The sequence below is a fragment of the Corvus cornix genome, chromosome 20 (genome assembly GCF_000738735.6).
Source record: "Corvus cornix cornix isolate S_Up_H32 chromosome 20, ASM73873v5, whole genome shotgun sequence".
NCBI classification, from domain to species: domain Eukaryota; kingdom Metazoa; phylum Chordata; class Aves; order Passeriformes; family Corvidae; genus Corvus; species Corvus cornix.
Genome location: NC_046349.1, coordinates 6,485,958 through 6,502,064, shown reverse-complemented (window position 1 = coordinate 6,502,064; position 16,107 = coordinate 6,485,958). Strand labels below are relative to the sequence as shown.

Sequence of the window (16,107 nt, the reverse complement as noted above, 5' to 3'; positions counted from 1 at the left end):
TGAGGGCTGGCTGGGTCAGCCTCTTGGGCATGCTCACATTTAAACTGCATATTTATAAAGAAAAATACTGACAATTAGCCATATTTTACTCCACCAACTCCCATTGACTTCTGACCAAGGGCTGTGTAAAGATTGTAGGTTTGACAAAAGCAATTTAAATCCTTCCTCGGGCACTTACATGTTTTTCTCTGTAACACTCATTAGTGTAATTGGACAGTTGTCTCACTTCTCATGCAGGAAGAATGTGTTTCTCCTGCATGGCACTGGCCAGATCTGCATTTTCACACTCAAACTGAGCTGGGTGTGGTTGCTGAGGGCAGATGAAAATGCTGACACTGTGAAAACCCAACGAGTGTTGCAAAGCTTGGAACTTGGCACAGGCTCTACAGCGCTGGTTCCCCTTTGAACTGCAGGCTTCCTTTACAGATAGTTAATTAGGATGAGGTCATTCCAAGCTTGTGTGACAAACACTGTCTTAAACAATTGCCTGGATTGTATTTGAGAAGGAATACTGAAGGAATTTCAGTGTTTTGGCTGTACTGTGTGTCAAATGTAATGTCAGTCTGCATTCTTGCAAGATTTAATGAGATTTTCTGAAATACCACCACTACCTCAAGGCCTTTTCTGAGGCTAATGAAGGAGTGTATACCCTGACTCTCCAAGATCCTGCAAGACTTAATTGATAGGTACAAAGCTACCTATTCCCCTCTCCTTTGCCTGGAGAAATCTGAATTCCTGTGTGTATGTGTGTGTGTCCTTTTCAACCTTCATTCCAGTCTCTCTGGGCTGACTAGTTTTACCAAGCTTCCACATCCACTGTAAGTATATGTGTGGGTGGCAAAATGCTGTAATTGATGTAATAAAATAGGACTTTACATGTTTTGAAGATTTTGTTGGCTTTAAATCAAAGAAATATTTAAATGAGTCCTCAGTTTAATCTGTGTCACAGGGTCAGTTTGTGTGCATGGGACATTCTTTCTGGGGGAAATTGGTCCTGCATTGCTGGACAGTACTGAGTGTCAGGAGGAAAAAGTCAAATTGTCTCTTAGGAGCATTCAGGTCTTTGCTATATTGGCTTGTTAACTTTGCAAGGAGTGAATGGACAATTAGGGATTTAGATATGGGTGGCACAATGGCTCCCTCATGACCGATGATCTACTTTAAGCAGCTTTGTGGTATGAGGATGAGTGACTGTTAATTGTGAATTTTCATATGTCTTTCTGACGTCCTTCTTTTTCTGCTTTTGTACTTTTTGTAGCTTCTCATTTTTCCAGTCATCAGAAGAGAGTTCTCTTGTAACACTGCCGTATCTTATTGCTGTATTTCCTTCTAGCAATAAGATTAACTGATACATTTAATTCTAGAATTTAATTATATCAACTACTTGGATAGTACTTTGTCTATTACTGAATAAAACATATTTAGTGGATATAAGCCTGGAGAAGAGAAGGTTTCAGGGACACCTTATAGCCCCCTCCTGTGCCTAAAAGGGACTTACAAGGAGGCTGGAGAGGGACTTTTCGCAAGGGTATAGGGAGACTGGACAAGGGGCACTGGCCTTAAGCTGAAGGAGGGTAGGTTTAGATTGGATGTTAGGAAGAAATTCTTCCCTGAGAGGGTGGTGAGTCCCTGGCACAGGGTGCCCAGAGAAGCTGTGGCTGCCCAACCCTGGCAGTGTCCAAGGTCAGGTTGGATGGGGCTTGGAGCAACCTGGGATAGTGGAAGGTGCCCCTGCCCATGGCAGGGAGCTGAAACAAGATGAGCTCTAAGATTCCTTCTAAATCAAACTATTTTATTATTCTGTGATAATTAAATTACATTCCATGAAGCTTATAAAACCAGTGATTTTAAATTACGTTCCTTGGAAATCCAGCTGCTATTATTGCTACAGGCTCTAATGCTGAAAACCATCACACTTGATCCTCTCCTTCAAGTTAAATTATATAATGATTTCTACTAGTAATTGTATGTGTGAAGGCCCATAAAGCAGGCTAGGGAATGAGAAAGGTGACACTGTCTTTACAGTGCAGTGTGTAGTACCTTTTTATTAGTTTCCGTTCATATTACGTCACTTTATTTTGGCTGAGTAATCTGCATTTCTGTGCTTGCAGTCATAATAATGCATGAACACTGCTCCAGCCTCATAAACAGGCAAAACTGAACTGTTGTACAGGTTGTATCACTGAGCAGGAGCCACATCAAGCATCACAAATCCCTTAATGTCTGAAAAATGGGTGCAAACCAAGTCCACCTGAAGCTGCCTGGTGCCCCTCCTGTAGGGAAAGATTTCAAATTGCACTGTTGAGGTCTCCATAGGGGCCATTCTTTCCACACTAAAAGAGAGAATGCATTTGTAAGTTAAAGCAGCTGAAAAATTCTTGCAATGTATTCTTCTGAGTACCCAAATTTAAGACTGTATGCCATCACTCCCTGAGCATTCTGTAACTCAAATCTTGGCAAAAGAGGTGCAAAATACTCCATTTTCTGTATGGAGAGTACTGACATTGTGGCATTTGGTCCAAGGTTGGTGCAAATGAAAGTCATGAGGTTGACAGAATCTTTTTTAAAAAATCCCAATGGTACTCCAGATTTCCCACCAGAGTGGATGAGTTACCAGCCAGAAGCATTTACGTACTGGATTCGGAGTTGCTCTTTGAGCAGGCCACTGCCTTCAGCTCTCAGCACACAGTCTGTCACCACGTCAGACAGAGGGTTGGTAAATGTGACCTCCACATTGACAGGCCTGTGTACTACAGCTGGACCAAGGACCTACAGAGAGAAAACATTCTGCTCAGCCACACCATTAGTCTCATGTCTTCCTAATGCTTTTCTCCTTTTATTCCCATTGCAAACCACTTACCCTTTTAGGATCACCTGGACAGGGAGGAGCCAGGAACTAGTTCACGTACATGTTTTTGGGCAACAGAGTTCAGACTTGAATGAGGCATCCAGTGTGGCTAAGAATCAGCAAACTGCTGTAGAATCTACCATTTAGTCCCCTTCTTAACTAGGTCAGTTTGTGGTTTCAGGTATAACACAGTATATGATACTCATCAGAGTGAGAACAGCATGAGAATACAAGTACTAACTTGGCATATATGGCTAACTACTGGAGGCACCTTAAATTAGCTTTAACTAGGCTAAATGAAAGGTTTAGGATTGGAGAGCATGGGAGGTTGTGAGACAGAGGTGAATTGTGGTGTCTCAGGGAAAAGCATGCAAATTAGCAAATAAACATATTCATTACCTTATTTTGGCTGAGATAGTGTGGAACTGGTATATCTGGTACATCTTTGTAAATAATGTGATATTCGTTAATGTAATTGAGAGATCCATCAGCCCAATTGCATTTCTCTATTACTGTCTCCATGTTTATAGAGAAGTTTCAATCAACAGAAACATAAATGCTTCTTAAAACTTCATCACCGAATTGGAGTAATATAACCCAGGTGCCTGCCCTACATAAACTGACTCTGTTTTTTGCATAACACAGCACAGAGGCTTTTTACAAAGTCCCACTAGAACTTGGTATTCAGAAATTGCCAGACCTGCAAAAATCCACACTTTTTACTCCTCTGTGTGACCTTGCTTTTCTTGTATGCTACTGACAGAGTGGTTCAGGACAGCTAATCTAGTCTGGAGGCCCTGAAAAACTCTGCACATTACCATATTCCCTCTATGTTATTTACAGTAAGATAAGCAGATAGCATTTGATCCCATGTGCAATACAGCATTTAAATGTGCTGTCCAAAACCAGTTCAGCTCGTTTATGTGGATGTGATGGGCCATGCAAAGCCAGGACTGTCCCTGGACAAACAGAGTGCAGGATCTTTCTTCTAGACTAAGAACTGCTTTTTATTCATTGTAAACATTTGTCAAAAGTCAGTCAAAAGTAAAAAAAAAAGCCTTCAGTTCTAATTAATCACTTGGGAAGTGTTGCAGAAGGTGAAAAGTGACACTTATCCTGATACAGTTAAAGAACTTTCTTTGAATATTGGTAATAGAGAGACTTACAGCCTCAGGCATTATCAACTGGTCAGTGAAGATGTCTTTGGTAAAATCAGTCTTCCTAAATAAACTGGAAGATATTGATCAGACTTTTCTAACAAAAGGGGAGGTCTAAATATGGATGAGATGTCTTTATCTGTCTGTATTATTCTGCCTGTCCCTCCTTAGGTAAACTTACCTTGTAGCTGTTGTAACACTGAGAACTTTATCAGTGCCACGTTAACAAGCACTGGCAAGAATATCCCAGCACAGCTATGGCGTGGAAAGATTTGCTTTTCTTTAGTGTAGTTCATTTCATTTCATTTGTTGTTGTCCATTTCGTTGGCCTATTACTACAGCAACAAGATCCAATCACCCTCAGACATGATTTCACTTCCCATGCTCCTTCCCATGAGGAATAGACAGAGTAGGGATTCTAGTTGCTTCTTCTCAGCACATCTCTCAAGGGTCACAGAGGGGACTAGCTTTTACCTTTATGGTGAGGAAAGGATCCTGCAGTACAATATCCTTCTCAACTAGAAGCGAGGCTCCCTGTTTGATTTGGCACACAGCAGTCACTAGGATCTTCCTGTCATCCATCAGAGAGTTTTTATACTGGGAATAGAGGATCTTGAAAGAAATCTCTTTCACTGGAATGGAAATAAAAACAAAATTTCCCTCTCTTCTTTTTTTCTGAGTACCAGCTATCTGTATGATACCTGTGTTTTAAGGAGCAATGCTCCTATCACCCTGGGGCTGCACATTTGTGTGTGCTGACACCAACAGACAGGAATGATGCTTATGGTATTTACATAAAACACTAAATGATGAGGTACAGTTTGGTACCTGGACAGATCTGAGGATGGATATATGTGACAGTCCCTGCTGGTGTTTTTCTCATTTGTCTGAAACTGGGCATTTATTGCTCCTTTCTTGCAGAGAGGGCAGAAGTGAGAAGGTTGGGTTGGTTTAAATGCCCTTGCAGATGCAGCTGTTCAGCCTGTGCCTTGCACAATCAGAGTCTCTGTGCCAGTGAGGAAGGCAATGGAACTCAGCATACTGAGAAAAGGGTTCTTCCACTGGAACTGTGGAATGAGTTCTAACACATTACATATTAGCTTGAGAGGGTAGTTCTATTCATCTGTGCTATGTCTCATTTTTCAGCACTGTCCCTGTAAAAGCAGGGCAGAGACCACTCTCTGCAGGTGGCACAGCTCTTCCTGCAGTTGGTGGTTGCTGTTGTGCTTCTGTGAAAGTCATAGGCTTGTCTTTCCCCCTTTAGTCTTTGTGCTTTGCTTATGGACAGCTGGCAGCTCATTAATCTCCAGAGTATGTCTCTTAGTTGTTCTCTCTTAGCAAAATAGATCATAATGTAGCACCAGTAATGGCTGTGCTGGGTCAGACAAAAGGTCACCCTGCTCAGTCTCCTTTTTGCCAGTGCTCAAAAGCAAATGCCTAAGGCAGGGCAAATATGTGTTTCTTTTCCCCTGAATAGCCTTGACCTCCAGCTGTTTGCAGGTCATACACTTCTTGAGCCATTCTTTATTTCCATGTGATCTGACCACAACCCAAAACTATGTCTTGTTCAGTAATAAAAGTTGTAATAAAATTAAAATTACCTTCTTCAGATCCAAGTTTAATAGACCTATGCAACTGCAAAATTTCTGCCTTGGGTTTTCTGGTGTAGAGAATGGCTGAAGCCTTAAGTTTAACTTTTATGGTCTGAAAATCTGAGATCAAGTTTCTGAGTGTCAAGGTAAGGAGGATGTCTTGGCCAATTACAGGAGATGCATCAAGGAGCAGTTTCCCTGAGATACTGGGGGTTTGTGCAGGCTGTGCCCTTGAAAATCCTCTTCTGGGTCTTGGAATTTTGGTTCTTTTTCCAGGTCTTCTCACACCAAGCAGCTTCAGTGCTTTCTTGTATACCTGCCTTTCTTTCAAGGATCCTGCTTGGAAAGATACCATGGTCAGAGATCTCATGCATGTACTGGATATAGTGCAGTGGAGCCATGATTGATCTCAGCAATTTAGGGAAGCAAGAAGTGCAAAGATACTCAAGAGGAGAAAGTGAGGTCTAACCTTAATGTGAATTTTGGCACAGAAGCAAATAAATGTATGTGGCCATGAAGGCTGGAAAGTAAAACCAGCCCATCAGCTCCAGGTGGCTGTTCATGGGCACCTCTGAGAAGCTGTGGGCAGTAGAAAGGTAATTCTTGGGAGAGCTCAGTTCTGTGTCAGCTGGGGCAGTTGCCATCTCCTCTGAAACTGAGAAGGGTGAATAACACCTTTTGCAGAAATTCTCCCCAAACAGCTCTCCAGAATGGCTGTTGTTTCAATTGAATCAATATCAGCACATAAGGAACGCTAAGAAAATTCACAATTACTTGGCTCTAGAAGAAGTAAAGAAATTGAGTCAGTGCTCAGTCCAACAGAGGCCTAAATTCTTTTCACACCTGATCATCAGTGGCAAAACTATTGTAATAAGGAATTTACCTTCTGGATATTTGTAATTAGCAGTGACATCCACACGGGAGTTGGTGCCCACTGCTTTGGTGCTGATAAATTTTCCAATCTTCCTGGTATTAGAATAAATTCTCTCTTTTCTTTTCTTGCTATAGCGAATCCAAGTAACACAGTCAGCATTCACTGCTGCAAACACAAATGGGCTGTCGTAATCCAGGTTCACATCCCCTTCTTTAATGGCTCTGGTGGAGGCAGGACCACACTGATAGATACCTGTATTAGACAGGGAGAAGTTGAACAACATAAATCCTCATGCTGACAGCAGGAGGGAGAGGCACTCACTGCAAAGACACATTTGGGAGAAGTAAAACAACATAAATCCTCATGCTGAGAGCAGGAGGGAGAGGCAGCCACGCCAAAGACATTTGGGTCAAGTGCACTGTTTTCATGTCTGTGTAAGATGGTAACAGCACGTCCAGAGATTCCACATGCACTTTCTATCAAAAGGTGGGGCTGCAGAGGAGGTTGTTAGGGAGAGCTAAAGCTTCTGATGATGTGTGCTGTGAGCAATGTTCTCACCCTCCAAAGGCTGCAAGGCTGCATGCAAAGCTGTCAGGTGAAAGGAGAGGAGAGGATGTGAGGGATGTGAGCCGAGTCAGAAGTACAGTCAGATTTGAGATGGGAATCAACAGTGCTGTGTGTGCATTGAGAAGAACCAGGGAACTAAATTTGTTAAACCTAGTGGTGGGGAATGGGACTGTGTGATGTTAGCACCTAAGACAAGCAAGTGTGAGATCAGTGAACTTAAGATGTGCTGGCTTTTGTGGAGGCAGAGAATTGAAATTCAAAAAGGAAGAATTGCTATGCTGGTCAGCAATCCAGAGGCTGACAGAAAAGCTCCCTACTGGAGATTGATGTGGGTATTGCTTTTCTTGTGCACCCAAATTAATGCTACATCTACAGGGAATATATAAAAGAGAATTGTCCTGAAATTTCCCTGGCAATCTTTAGGAGTAACATTATCTACAGGTTTTTTATATTTACAGCAGAGTTACCTTTGCTTTTTTCCTGGGGCGTTGCATCCAGAACCTGCCATCCATCATAAAAAGAGCCGAGATCTCTTCTAACAAACCAGCTTTCATTCCAGACATGGAAATTCCTGTAAAGGAGGTAGAATACTGAATATCTGATTCATACAATGCAAGAAATAATGTTAACTGTGTGAATTATAACTCCTCTGTGGAGAGAGCAGCTGGTGTACTCCTTACATTAATACCTCTTTCCCCCTTTTTCCAGCTTTTTGTGTTATACCTCTGAGAAATGTTGGGATGTTATGAAAAAGAAATATTAGAAGGAAAATACTTCATTTCAGAGTCAATAATTCAATCCTGGACATTCCAGAACAAAAAGCCAAACGTCTGGTGTGGAGTTTTATATCACTGGGAGTGTGAGGTTGGGTGGTTTTTCAGGAGCATGATTCTAGATATTTTAATTAGTGGGGAATATAATGGAAGAAATATTAAAAATATATGTATATTTACCACACACTGTCTTCACTCAAGTGTAGAGTGTTTCCAGACATGTCAATGTACTTATCAACACTCAGGTTTAGATTCTTGTCGTGGGCAGAGTTGAAGTTTGTAATAACACGAGTAGGTATTCCCAAGCATCTCAGTACTGCAATATAGAATACCATAAAAGTTCTGTAAACCTATTTTACAGTCATTTAGAAGGTGTTTTTCTTGGTCAAACAGTCTACTGTATGTTTTCAGTGGTGAAACAAACCCTTAGAAATTTCCCTCCAGATAGGATGTAAGTCACAGTCATTGTGCAAAATTCCTTAGAAGACACTTCCACTCACATGACATTCTGAGCTGTCATGTGCTTTTTAATAAGAGTTAGATTCACATATTTATTTTAATCTTTGATTTTTCATCCTGTTCTTTCTCCCATTTTCTCTCTGTTTGTTCCTCTGTTACTTGCTTCTTTTTCCTCTTGCTGAGGTAGACCTCTCAATTTTCCTGTGTATTTTCCTCAGAGAGACTCTTGTGTCTCAGAGCAGCTCTGACTGGACACTGCTAGGATGAAATGTTTTTCCTGGCTTGCAGCTCCCTTTATGGGTCCTCAGAACTGTGACTTGCTTTTGTGTCACCAGCAGATAAGACACAGTAGTAGAAGACTGGCACTGTGAGGAGACGGACTTAAAAGAGTGCTGGTTTTCTTTGTATCCTAGCTTTGAAACAGGAGACCTTCCTCTTTTCACCAGCTCAGCCTGGGAAACCCCTTTGGTTTTTGTTTGATTACTCACAAAGCTGGTGTGCATTATTACAACCTGTAAACTGAAGAGAGAGATTAACCCTTCATACATGGAGAGCAGAGGTTCTTCACTCTCCCTGTCAAAGCTGAAACAGCTTCAACAGTATTGTCACAAAGTTCAGACTGTAGAACTGGTGGTGAGCTGCCTCTGTGGTGTCATTTCCATCCCTCCCTGTGTACCTGTGCATGTGACTCCTGCAAAGACCCAGCACTGGCCGTACCGGACTGGTCTGTACCTGGCCCGGTACCACTTCCGAAGGATGGTCACGCTCCCGCTCCATCGCAGGGGGTTTGTTCCTGAGCGGTACTTCCCACTCCACTTCCCTTCCACTACTCCTTTTTCATCATTGCTGTTAACCTGGAAGAGTCCTTCTCATGAGAGAATTAAAGCATTTACAGGAAAAGAGAGAGGGAAATAGTTCAAAGTGACCCTGCGGGTACGACTGTTCTCATTGACTGGGTGGTGGGACAGAGTATTTGAATCTTAGAATTTTGCCTGCTCAAGGGCCAGAACTGGATCAAACCCAGAGCAGACTGTAGAATCTGATGATTCAAAACTGCCTTGTTTTCAGTACAAGTGGTCCCAAATGTACTGACTGACACCTGTTTACATTTTCTCTGTTTCATCTGTTGATCTCATTCCTTGTATGTTATTACATTGTTGGACTATGCATTCAGTGCTGCTTCACATTCTAAAGTGATTTATATGGAAGCCTTGAGAAACCCATTTTTTCTGTGAAAATGTGCAGATAGTACTTATAGCTTGCCCAAACTTGTTAGATGTGGTTGCATATATTTGTGCACATCCATTGTAGAGCCCTGTTTTAAGTGTCGTGTGTGGTGATACAGAAAGCAGTAAGTTCTTTTAAAATTTTTTTTCTTAAGTATTTGTACTTACAGTAATTTTGTACATCTGAGAAGAGTTGTTTACTTTATGTTGAATCTGAGAATGCCTAAATTGAGTGCTGTCTAAAAGACTGGAAGGTATCACAGCTATAAAGGAGGAATCTCAGCTAAGGAATGTGGTGAGGCATGTATTATTTATAAAATGGCAAACTTTTCAGCTGCTTAGTTGTGCCTTTATGTGTTTGTGAGGATGGGTGTGTGCTGAGAAGCTGTAACTATTTGTTGCAGGAAATGCATAAAAGCCTCACTGAACAAATATCCTTTGAGTGAAGAATGCTAAATTCAGACATTAAATGCAGCCGAAACAGCACTGGTTTTCCAAAATATTTCGTGCTTCTTTTGGTGTTTGAAAAACTTAGCAAGTGATTTCAGAATAGACAAAGGCTTTCCAAATTAGTGAAAAGATCTAATGGACTGAAAATCTGTTAGGAAAATACATCTGAGTTTCAATGTCCCTCAGAAGTTCTTGGAAACATTCCTTCAGTCGTGAGCAAACTCTTGGGAAGAAGAATAAATATCCATTTAACCTATTTTGTAGCTATTTTTTGCTTGGCCACGCCTATAAAACATTGAGGAATTCATACTCAGGCGTGAGTGTGCGTTGGGGTTTTGTTGGTAGGTGTATTTCCATCTGTAAGTGCTGGATCACTTTACCATGGCACTGATAACCCTGCTGACATAGACAGGGCTGTTCCGGTTGGAGACGTCCACAGCTGGGTCCTCGCGGTGGTTCAGGCTCCGATCCAGTATAGCCAGAGAGATGTCAAGGATGTCCTCTTCAAACTGGAATCAAAACAAGCAATATATCAGAGGCTAATTTCATAAGTAAACCCAAAGACAAGCTCCCCACCTATTTTCTTTCCCCTAGCATGATGGAAGATGCTGGGAATAGAGGCATTTTCTGTACTGTTAAAGAAAATTGGGCCAAGGAGAAAATATAACCATTAGGCTGCCAAGTGTCCTTAATATTTTAAAGATGTCTGTGAGCACAGTGTGGGGCCGTGGCCACTGGCATTCACGAGGGCATTACATGGCCTGGTGGCACAGACAAGACCAGTGCAGGTCGGGCTCGGCAGGGGTCACACCCTCCCACATCCTGCCGTGCCCCTTCAGGTACCCATCTGTTACGAAAGCTTTATTCTCGTGGGCTGCCTCCACCTCATATCAGGTGATCTGAACTGAAAGAAACCCACAAAAATAATTATTGTGGATTAGTGTCACCAAGATGCTGCTTGGGCCCAGAGAATGCCCCAGTGCTTGGCTGGATAGATGTGGCCAGGTGAGGACGGCCCTTGACCTCTGAAAGGAACTCTGGCCTTGTTTCATTTATTAGTGTCAAAGCAGCCACAGGATCAGGAGGACCAATAGAAATGCTGTCTGCAAATGCTGGTGCAGTTGGGGGCCATGAAGTGGCCAGGAAAGGTTCTGGCTGGCCTGGGGAGTTGCAGGATGGCTGTGTGACTGGAGATGGGCTGACTGACTGTTTGCAGCAGTTACACTTGGAGGACCAACCTGGTTTTCAAAAATTCCAATATGAGTTGTTTCAGTTGAGTACATTTGGGGTATCCTTTTACTGTCTGCTGCCCCATTACTGAACAGATTGCTTAAATATTTACATGTATTGGCTTTGCAATACCCAGTGGCTTTCTTTGCTCTCTACAAGGGCCAAAAAAACAAGTGCAGTTTTACCAGTTTGTGTAACAGGCAACAGAAAACTAAAATTATGCTTTGTTTGTTTAATTTCTGTATTAGCACATGCCAGACAGGGAAGATGATCTTGATGCTGCTGTCTGTAATGTATTGATAAGTGAGATACATATCTGCAAGAAAATCTGAAGTGAGCGAAGAATATTGAGCTCTTACACTGTGACATAATGGGGTTTTCCCCTCAGAGCCTATTTACCCACTGCTCTGATTCTGAAGGTTCTGGAAGAGGTGGTGCTGTTTACCTGTCCATAGTTCCAAGCTTCTTGTTGGATATCTTTCTCCAGTCCCTGAAATATGATTCCACTGTCATTCAGAACATACTCCTGCCGCTCCTTTTCATCAGCCATGTAGACATCATCATCTACAAGCAGAACGAGACATGATGGCTGGAGGGAAATTGTTTTGCTGTAACTGAAAATCTTAAACAGAGGGCAGTTCTAGGGAACAGGTGAGACTGCCCATGCATTCAGGCTTAGGACTCCCTGCAACACATCTGTAATCATTTAGAGAGTGAGTAAAATAGGCATGAAATTCCTTTCAGGGGAACTGACTGTGTTCCTGTCCCTTCACTAAGCTCAGTATGTGTCTCCCTGGTGCATGTTACTTGTTTTACAACTGAATGCAAGAACCAGAGGAAAAAAAATTCTAGGATGAATATTTGGACTATTTACTGCCTTTGATTTCTTATCCTACAAGCAAGAGTCTGGGTCTTTGATGCCTTGCAGCACTGAAGAAGGGACAAAAACTTGATCCTTGATGCTGAGCAACAAACCAGCTTTCTGTATCTGTGTTTGTCAAGTACAGACTTCACTGTGACACCCAGGCTGAGACAATGAGTTATTTGAAGGATGTGATATATCAGAGCATACCTGGACACCAGGGATTGAAGAGTAGCACAAACTGGCCCAGGACTTTGGAAGAGACCTTGTTCCCAGCCAGGACCTGGAGTTTGAGTTTGTATCGCCCAATGACAGCATCAGCTGGGCTGAGGATGGTGAAGTTCAGGCAGCGAGGCTCACCGGGCTCTTGGGTTGCACTCCAGCCACTGGCACCCTCCTCAGAAAGGGTAAATATGGCCTTGGTCTGCTGGGATGGAGATGGTCCTGCCAGAGAGAATGGATGAGCTGGGAATGGTGGTTTATGAGAGGTAGAGGTGAATTATGTTCAGGGACCAGAATGAAGATAACGTGAAGTATTGCAGGGATGTCCTTAGGAGCAGAGATACAGCCATGGTTTTGGAATGAGGGTGGCTGCTGCCTTCCTTTTAATTATTACCCTGCCTCTTGCCTTAAGGTATAGCTCAAACCTTAAAATGGAGACTCCTAAGTCTAAAAGGACAATGAATCCTGAATGAAACAGGACAAAGCTTAATGTTTCAAGAATGGGCCATGTAGACCTGTAAGGCACAAGTATTTTGGAGCTGGCGTAACCTGGATATGAGATGAGTGCCATGGGGAGATTACCTGTGCTTGCAATAAAGGTGAAGTTGTCCCAAGATTGCACTGTTGTTTTGAGGTTCAGAGAGATGTTGAAGGGCTGCCCTCTCCTCAAGATTACTTCTGTGCTGCTGTAATCAGAGGTGTGATGTGCAGCTTTATTTAGCTTGGATTGCCAGTTGACTTTTCCTATTTTTAGGGCTAGAAAGACACAAGACATGTTAATTAAAAACATTGTCCTTCCGACTTGCACACCTTTTCATTGTGTCTAATGTACTAATTTTATTATATTTATGTATAGCTGCCATTATGTGCTATAGGGAAAAAGAAAAATCCATTGTTATTAAAAATTAAAAAAAAATCCAGGGAGTTAGATGAACAACTAAACTACCTTTTCTGTCAGTTTCTTTCAGAAAGAGAAAAAACATTCAAAAATTTGAAATTCAGAGAATTCGTCTTTGAGTTAAACAAAAAATCAAAATCTTTTGTGTGTAGATAAGACTTTGTTAAAGTCTGAAGAGACTGTTCTGTTCCTCATGTTCCTGCTCTTTTTCTGTGGTGATATCTAGTTCCCATAGTGTTTTACAGATTTACAGAAAGAAGTATTAAAACTCTCATTAGGAAGCGCAAGGCTGATTCTGGAAACACTGCCTGACAGTGAAGGTTGGTATCTTTACTGTGGAACTTGCTTGTTATCTTCTCACATATCTTGTATCTCAATTAATTTACAGTCTTGTAGCTTGAAGCTGGGTGTTATTTCACACTCTGTTGGGAAAAGATTACAAGCAGAGGAGTGGCATATCTCGAGGCAGTGCTATGGGTTGCTCTATTGTATCATGATAGGTTGCCCAATGTTGAAGATGGGGCACTGAAGCTCAGATTACAAAAGCTTCAAGCTTTCTCTCTCCCTGATAAATTAAAAAATCCCCACAACAACAAACAAAAACAAACAAACAAAAAAGCAGATTCCCCTATGAAAACAGCTGTTTGGAAAGTGCCCTTTCTGAGTATGATATTCCAGAGGAGTTTCAGTTGAGGAAAACTTGCTGCTCTGACTAGAGCTTGTTAACCCTGTGCAGAATAATGGTGCTGTAAGCAACATTTCCATCATTTCACTGAACCAAGAAAGAGGCTCATATCTGAAAGATTCCATAGGATTCTACTATAATAATAGAGAAGGTGAGATTTGAGTTTTCTGCTGTGTTTGCAGCACGCAGTTACATTCTGTGAAGGCTTGATAAAGGTGTAATTGTACTCATTCTTCAGCTTTTTGGAAGAAACGTGCATTTCCAAGGCTGCAGTAAAGGCCTCAAGCAAGTGACTTTCCTCTAGTCTGTGTGCATAAGCGTGTGTGAGTGTTTTTATTTAAGGGTCTTGCTTCAGATGTGTCATCTGGAGACAAAAATTCCACTGGCAGGAGCATGGTGTTTGAGTCACATGATGTGAAATGCCTGGAAAGCGTGTCGCTTGCATCATCACTTCATTTTCCTGGCTTAAACATGTTTAATTGAAAGGGACCTATGGATAGCATCATTCCTAATATCAAGTCCTCTAATTTAAGAGTGACTTAGAAGGTGTTTCTGAAGGAAACTGACTTGGGGTCAGGGTTTGAAAAGGAGTCAGTTTGCCTTGCTGCACTTTATCTGTGTGTATCCTGAATGCCCAGGCTCTGTGGCACCACGTGTTGTGCAGGGCTGCAGGAAACTGAGAGGATTTTGCACACCTGCAAATAAAAATCTCATGGCATAGGGGATTTAATGGCCATGGGCTTGGTATTAGTGACACACTGATGTTAAAGGACCTAAACAGTGCTGCTAAAGGCTGTCAGAGTAGAATGTCACAGGCAGACAGGATGTCCAACAGAGGTAGAGGGGAAGTGTGCAGAAGTAGGAAAGATAAAGAAAGCAGTGGCTAGCATTGGTTTGCTCTAACAATTTACTGCATTAATAGTTTGATTTGCCTTGCAAAGTTCATGGTTACACAAGCATTTCTAGAGAATATGTGCAGGAGATCAGAAAAAAAGTTCTGTATATGGGGCAAGAGTACAGTAAAGCTTGATGCCAGTCTTTTGTCCACATGAACCTCAAATTTATCCTTGTTTTGATCTTCACAGTTTTAATTTCAGTCTTATAATTTCTTTTTCTTCTTTCAGTGCCTGTTAGGAAAACTTATTTTCTAGAATTCTGTCAGTGTACAACTGGCCAAAACTTCTAAAAATTTGTTTGGGTGTCTATCCTGTATTGGACAGACATTGGGAGCATGCTCAGAAGGAAAAGCCCAGTGGTCACTGCTGAAGATGCTGATCATGGTGCACACAGGGTTCTCTTTGATCTTGACTGAAAGATGAAGCTGTAACAGGAAAACCTCTTTAGGCTAAACTGTAGATAGAGTTTGTGTGTGAGTATTCCATGGTATATGTGTCTAACTTGAGATCTTTACAGTCAGCATCACAGTGAGCACAGCGAGTGCAATCCCATGCAGACAAAGAGCACTCGGCTGGCAGAGCCCCTCTTGGGAGTCCAGAGGCCACCAAGTGACCTCTCTGAGGCCAGACTTCATTTGATCTTAGAGCCTGGGATTTCCATGTAGCAGTTTGATGCCCCAGTCACTAGCCAACAGTGATTAGATGGCTGCAGAAGCACTGAACAGAGCAGTTAATTGATATGATAGAAAAATATTTTCTTACTCTGCTTTTCTGTGTTACTGGAAAAAAAATGTTCAAGACCCATGATAATAAAAGAAAAAAGAAAATCAGTTTTAGTAGAAAAAACAATAAATACACAACCTAAAAAAGCAAAGCCTCCTGAGAGAGCAGCTAGACGTAATTTATCTTGTTTCCTCAGTAAATACTGCTCATCTGGATTGGAAGAGGGATGTCTGGAGCCATCAGGCTGGATGAACTTACCTGCCATAAGGATTCTTTCTTCTTTTCCACACTTGTGCGTAGCTCAGGTTATGGTTACAAAAGTGTGCAAGAACATTCTAAATCCTCTTCCACCAGCACCAGCAATGAAAGGCTCAGGACTGGACTTGGCTACAAGGGCTGGAGTTTATACAAGCTGGGTGTGACTTGTGGTTGGTAGTTACTGTTTTTGTAGTGATATCCTACGTGAGCATCCACTGATGACTGCTTTAATTGCACAATCTTGATTCCAATTATCCTTATGTAAAACTGGTGAATGACTGAGGAAAGATGGCAGTCAGTATTCTGGTATTTTAGAGAGGAAAGCATCCCAAATTTGATCTAATGAAGGAAATATTAAGTAGGCAGAAGCAACTTAATTTTGGATGG

At 41.9% G+C, this 16,107-nt stretch overlaps 1 protein-coding gene across 1 annotated transcript; it reads right to left on the bottom strand.

Annotated features, from left to right (window-relative positions):
• Positions 1-1,771: 1,771 nt before the first annotated feature.
• On the bottom strand, positions 1,772-15,864 carry LOC104687867 (protein-glutamine gamma-glutamyltransferase 6-like). The gene is made up of 13 exons (XM_010397127.3): positions 15,721-15,864; positions 12,843-13,016; positions 12,249-12,482; positions 11,622-11,740; positions 10,327-10,455; positions 8,947-9,124; positions 7,992-8,127; positions 7,506-7,609; positions 6,481-6,723; positions 5,607-5,933; positions 4,480-4,637; positions 2,636-2,769; positions 1,772-2,333 (listed from the first exon to the last, which is right to left on the bottom strand). Exons 1-13 carry the CDS (start codon positions 15,725-15,727, stop codon positions 2,180-2,182), a joined length of 2,097 nt encoding a protein of 698 aa, XP_010395429.2. The 5' UTR covers positions 15,728-15,864; the 3' UTR covers positions 1,772-2,179.
• Between the last annotated feature and the right edge of the window lie 243 nt (positions 15,865-16,107).

Bases quoted from the DNA above. Each gene is read 5' to 3' on its own strand.
- LOC104687867 (XM_010397127.3), bottom strand. The intron at 11,741-12,248 runs GTATGCTCTGAT...TTCTGCTTGTAG, and splicing joins CTTCAATCCCTGGTGTCCAG to ATGATGATGTCTACATGGCT. The intron at 4,638-5,606 runs GTAATTTTAATT...TTTCCATTCCAG, and splicing joins TAAACTTGGATCTGAAGAAG to TGAAAGAGATTTCTTTCAAG.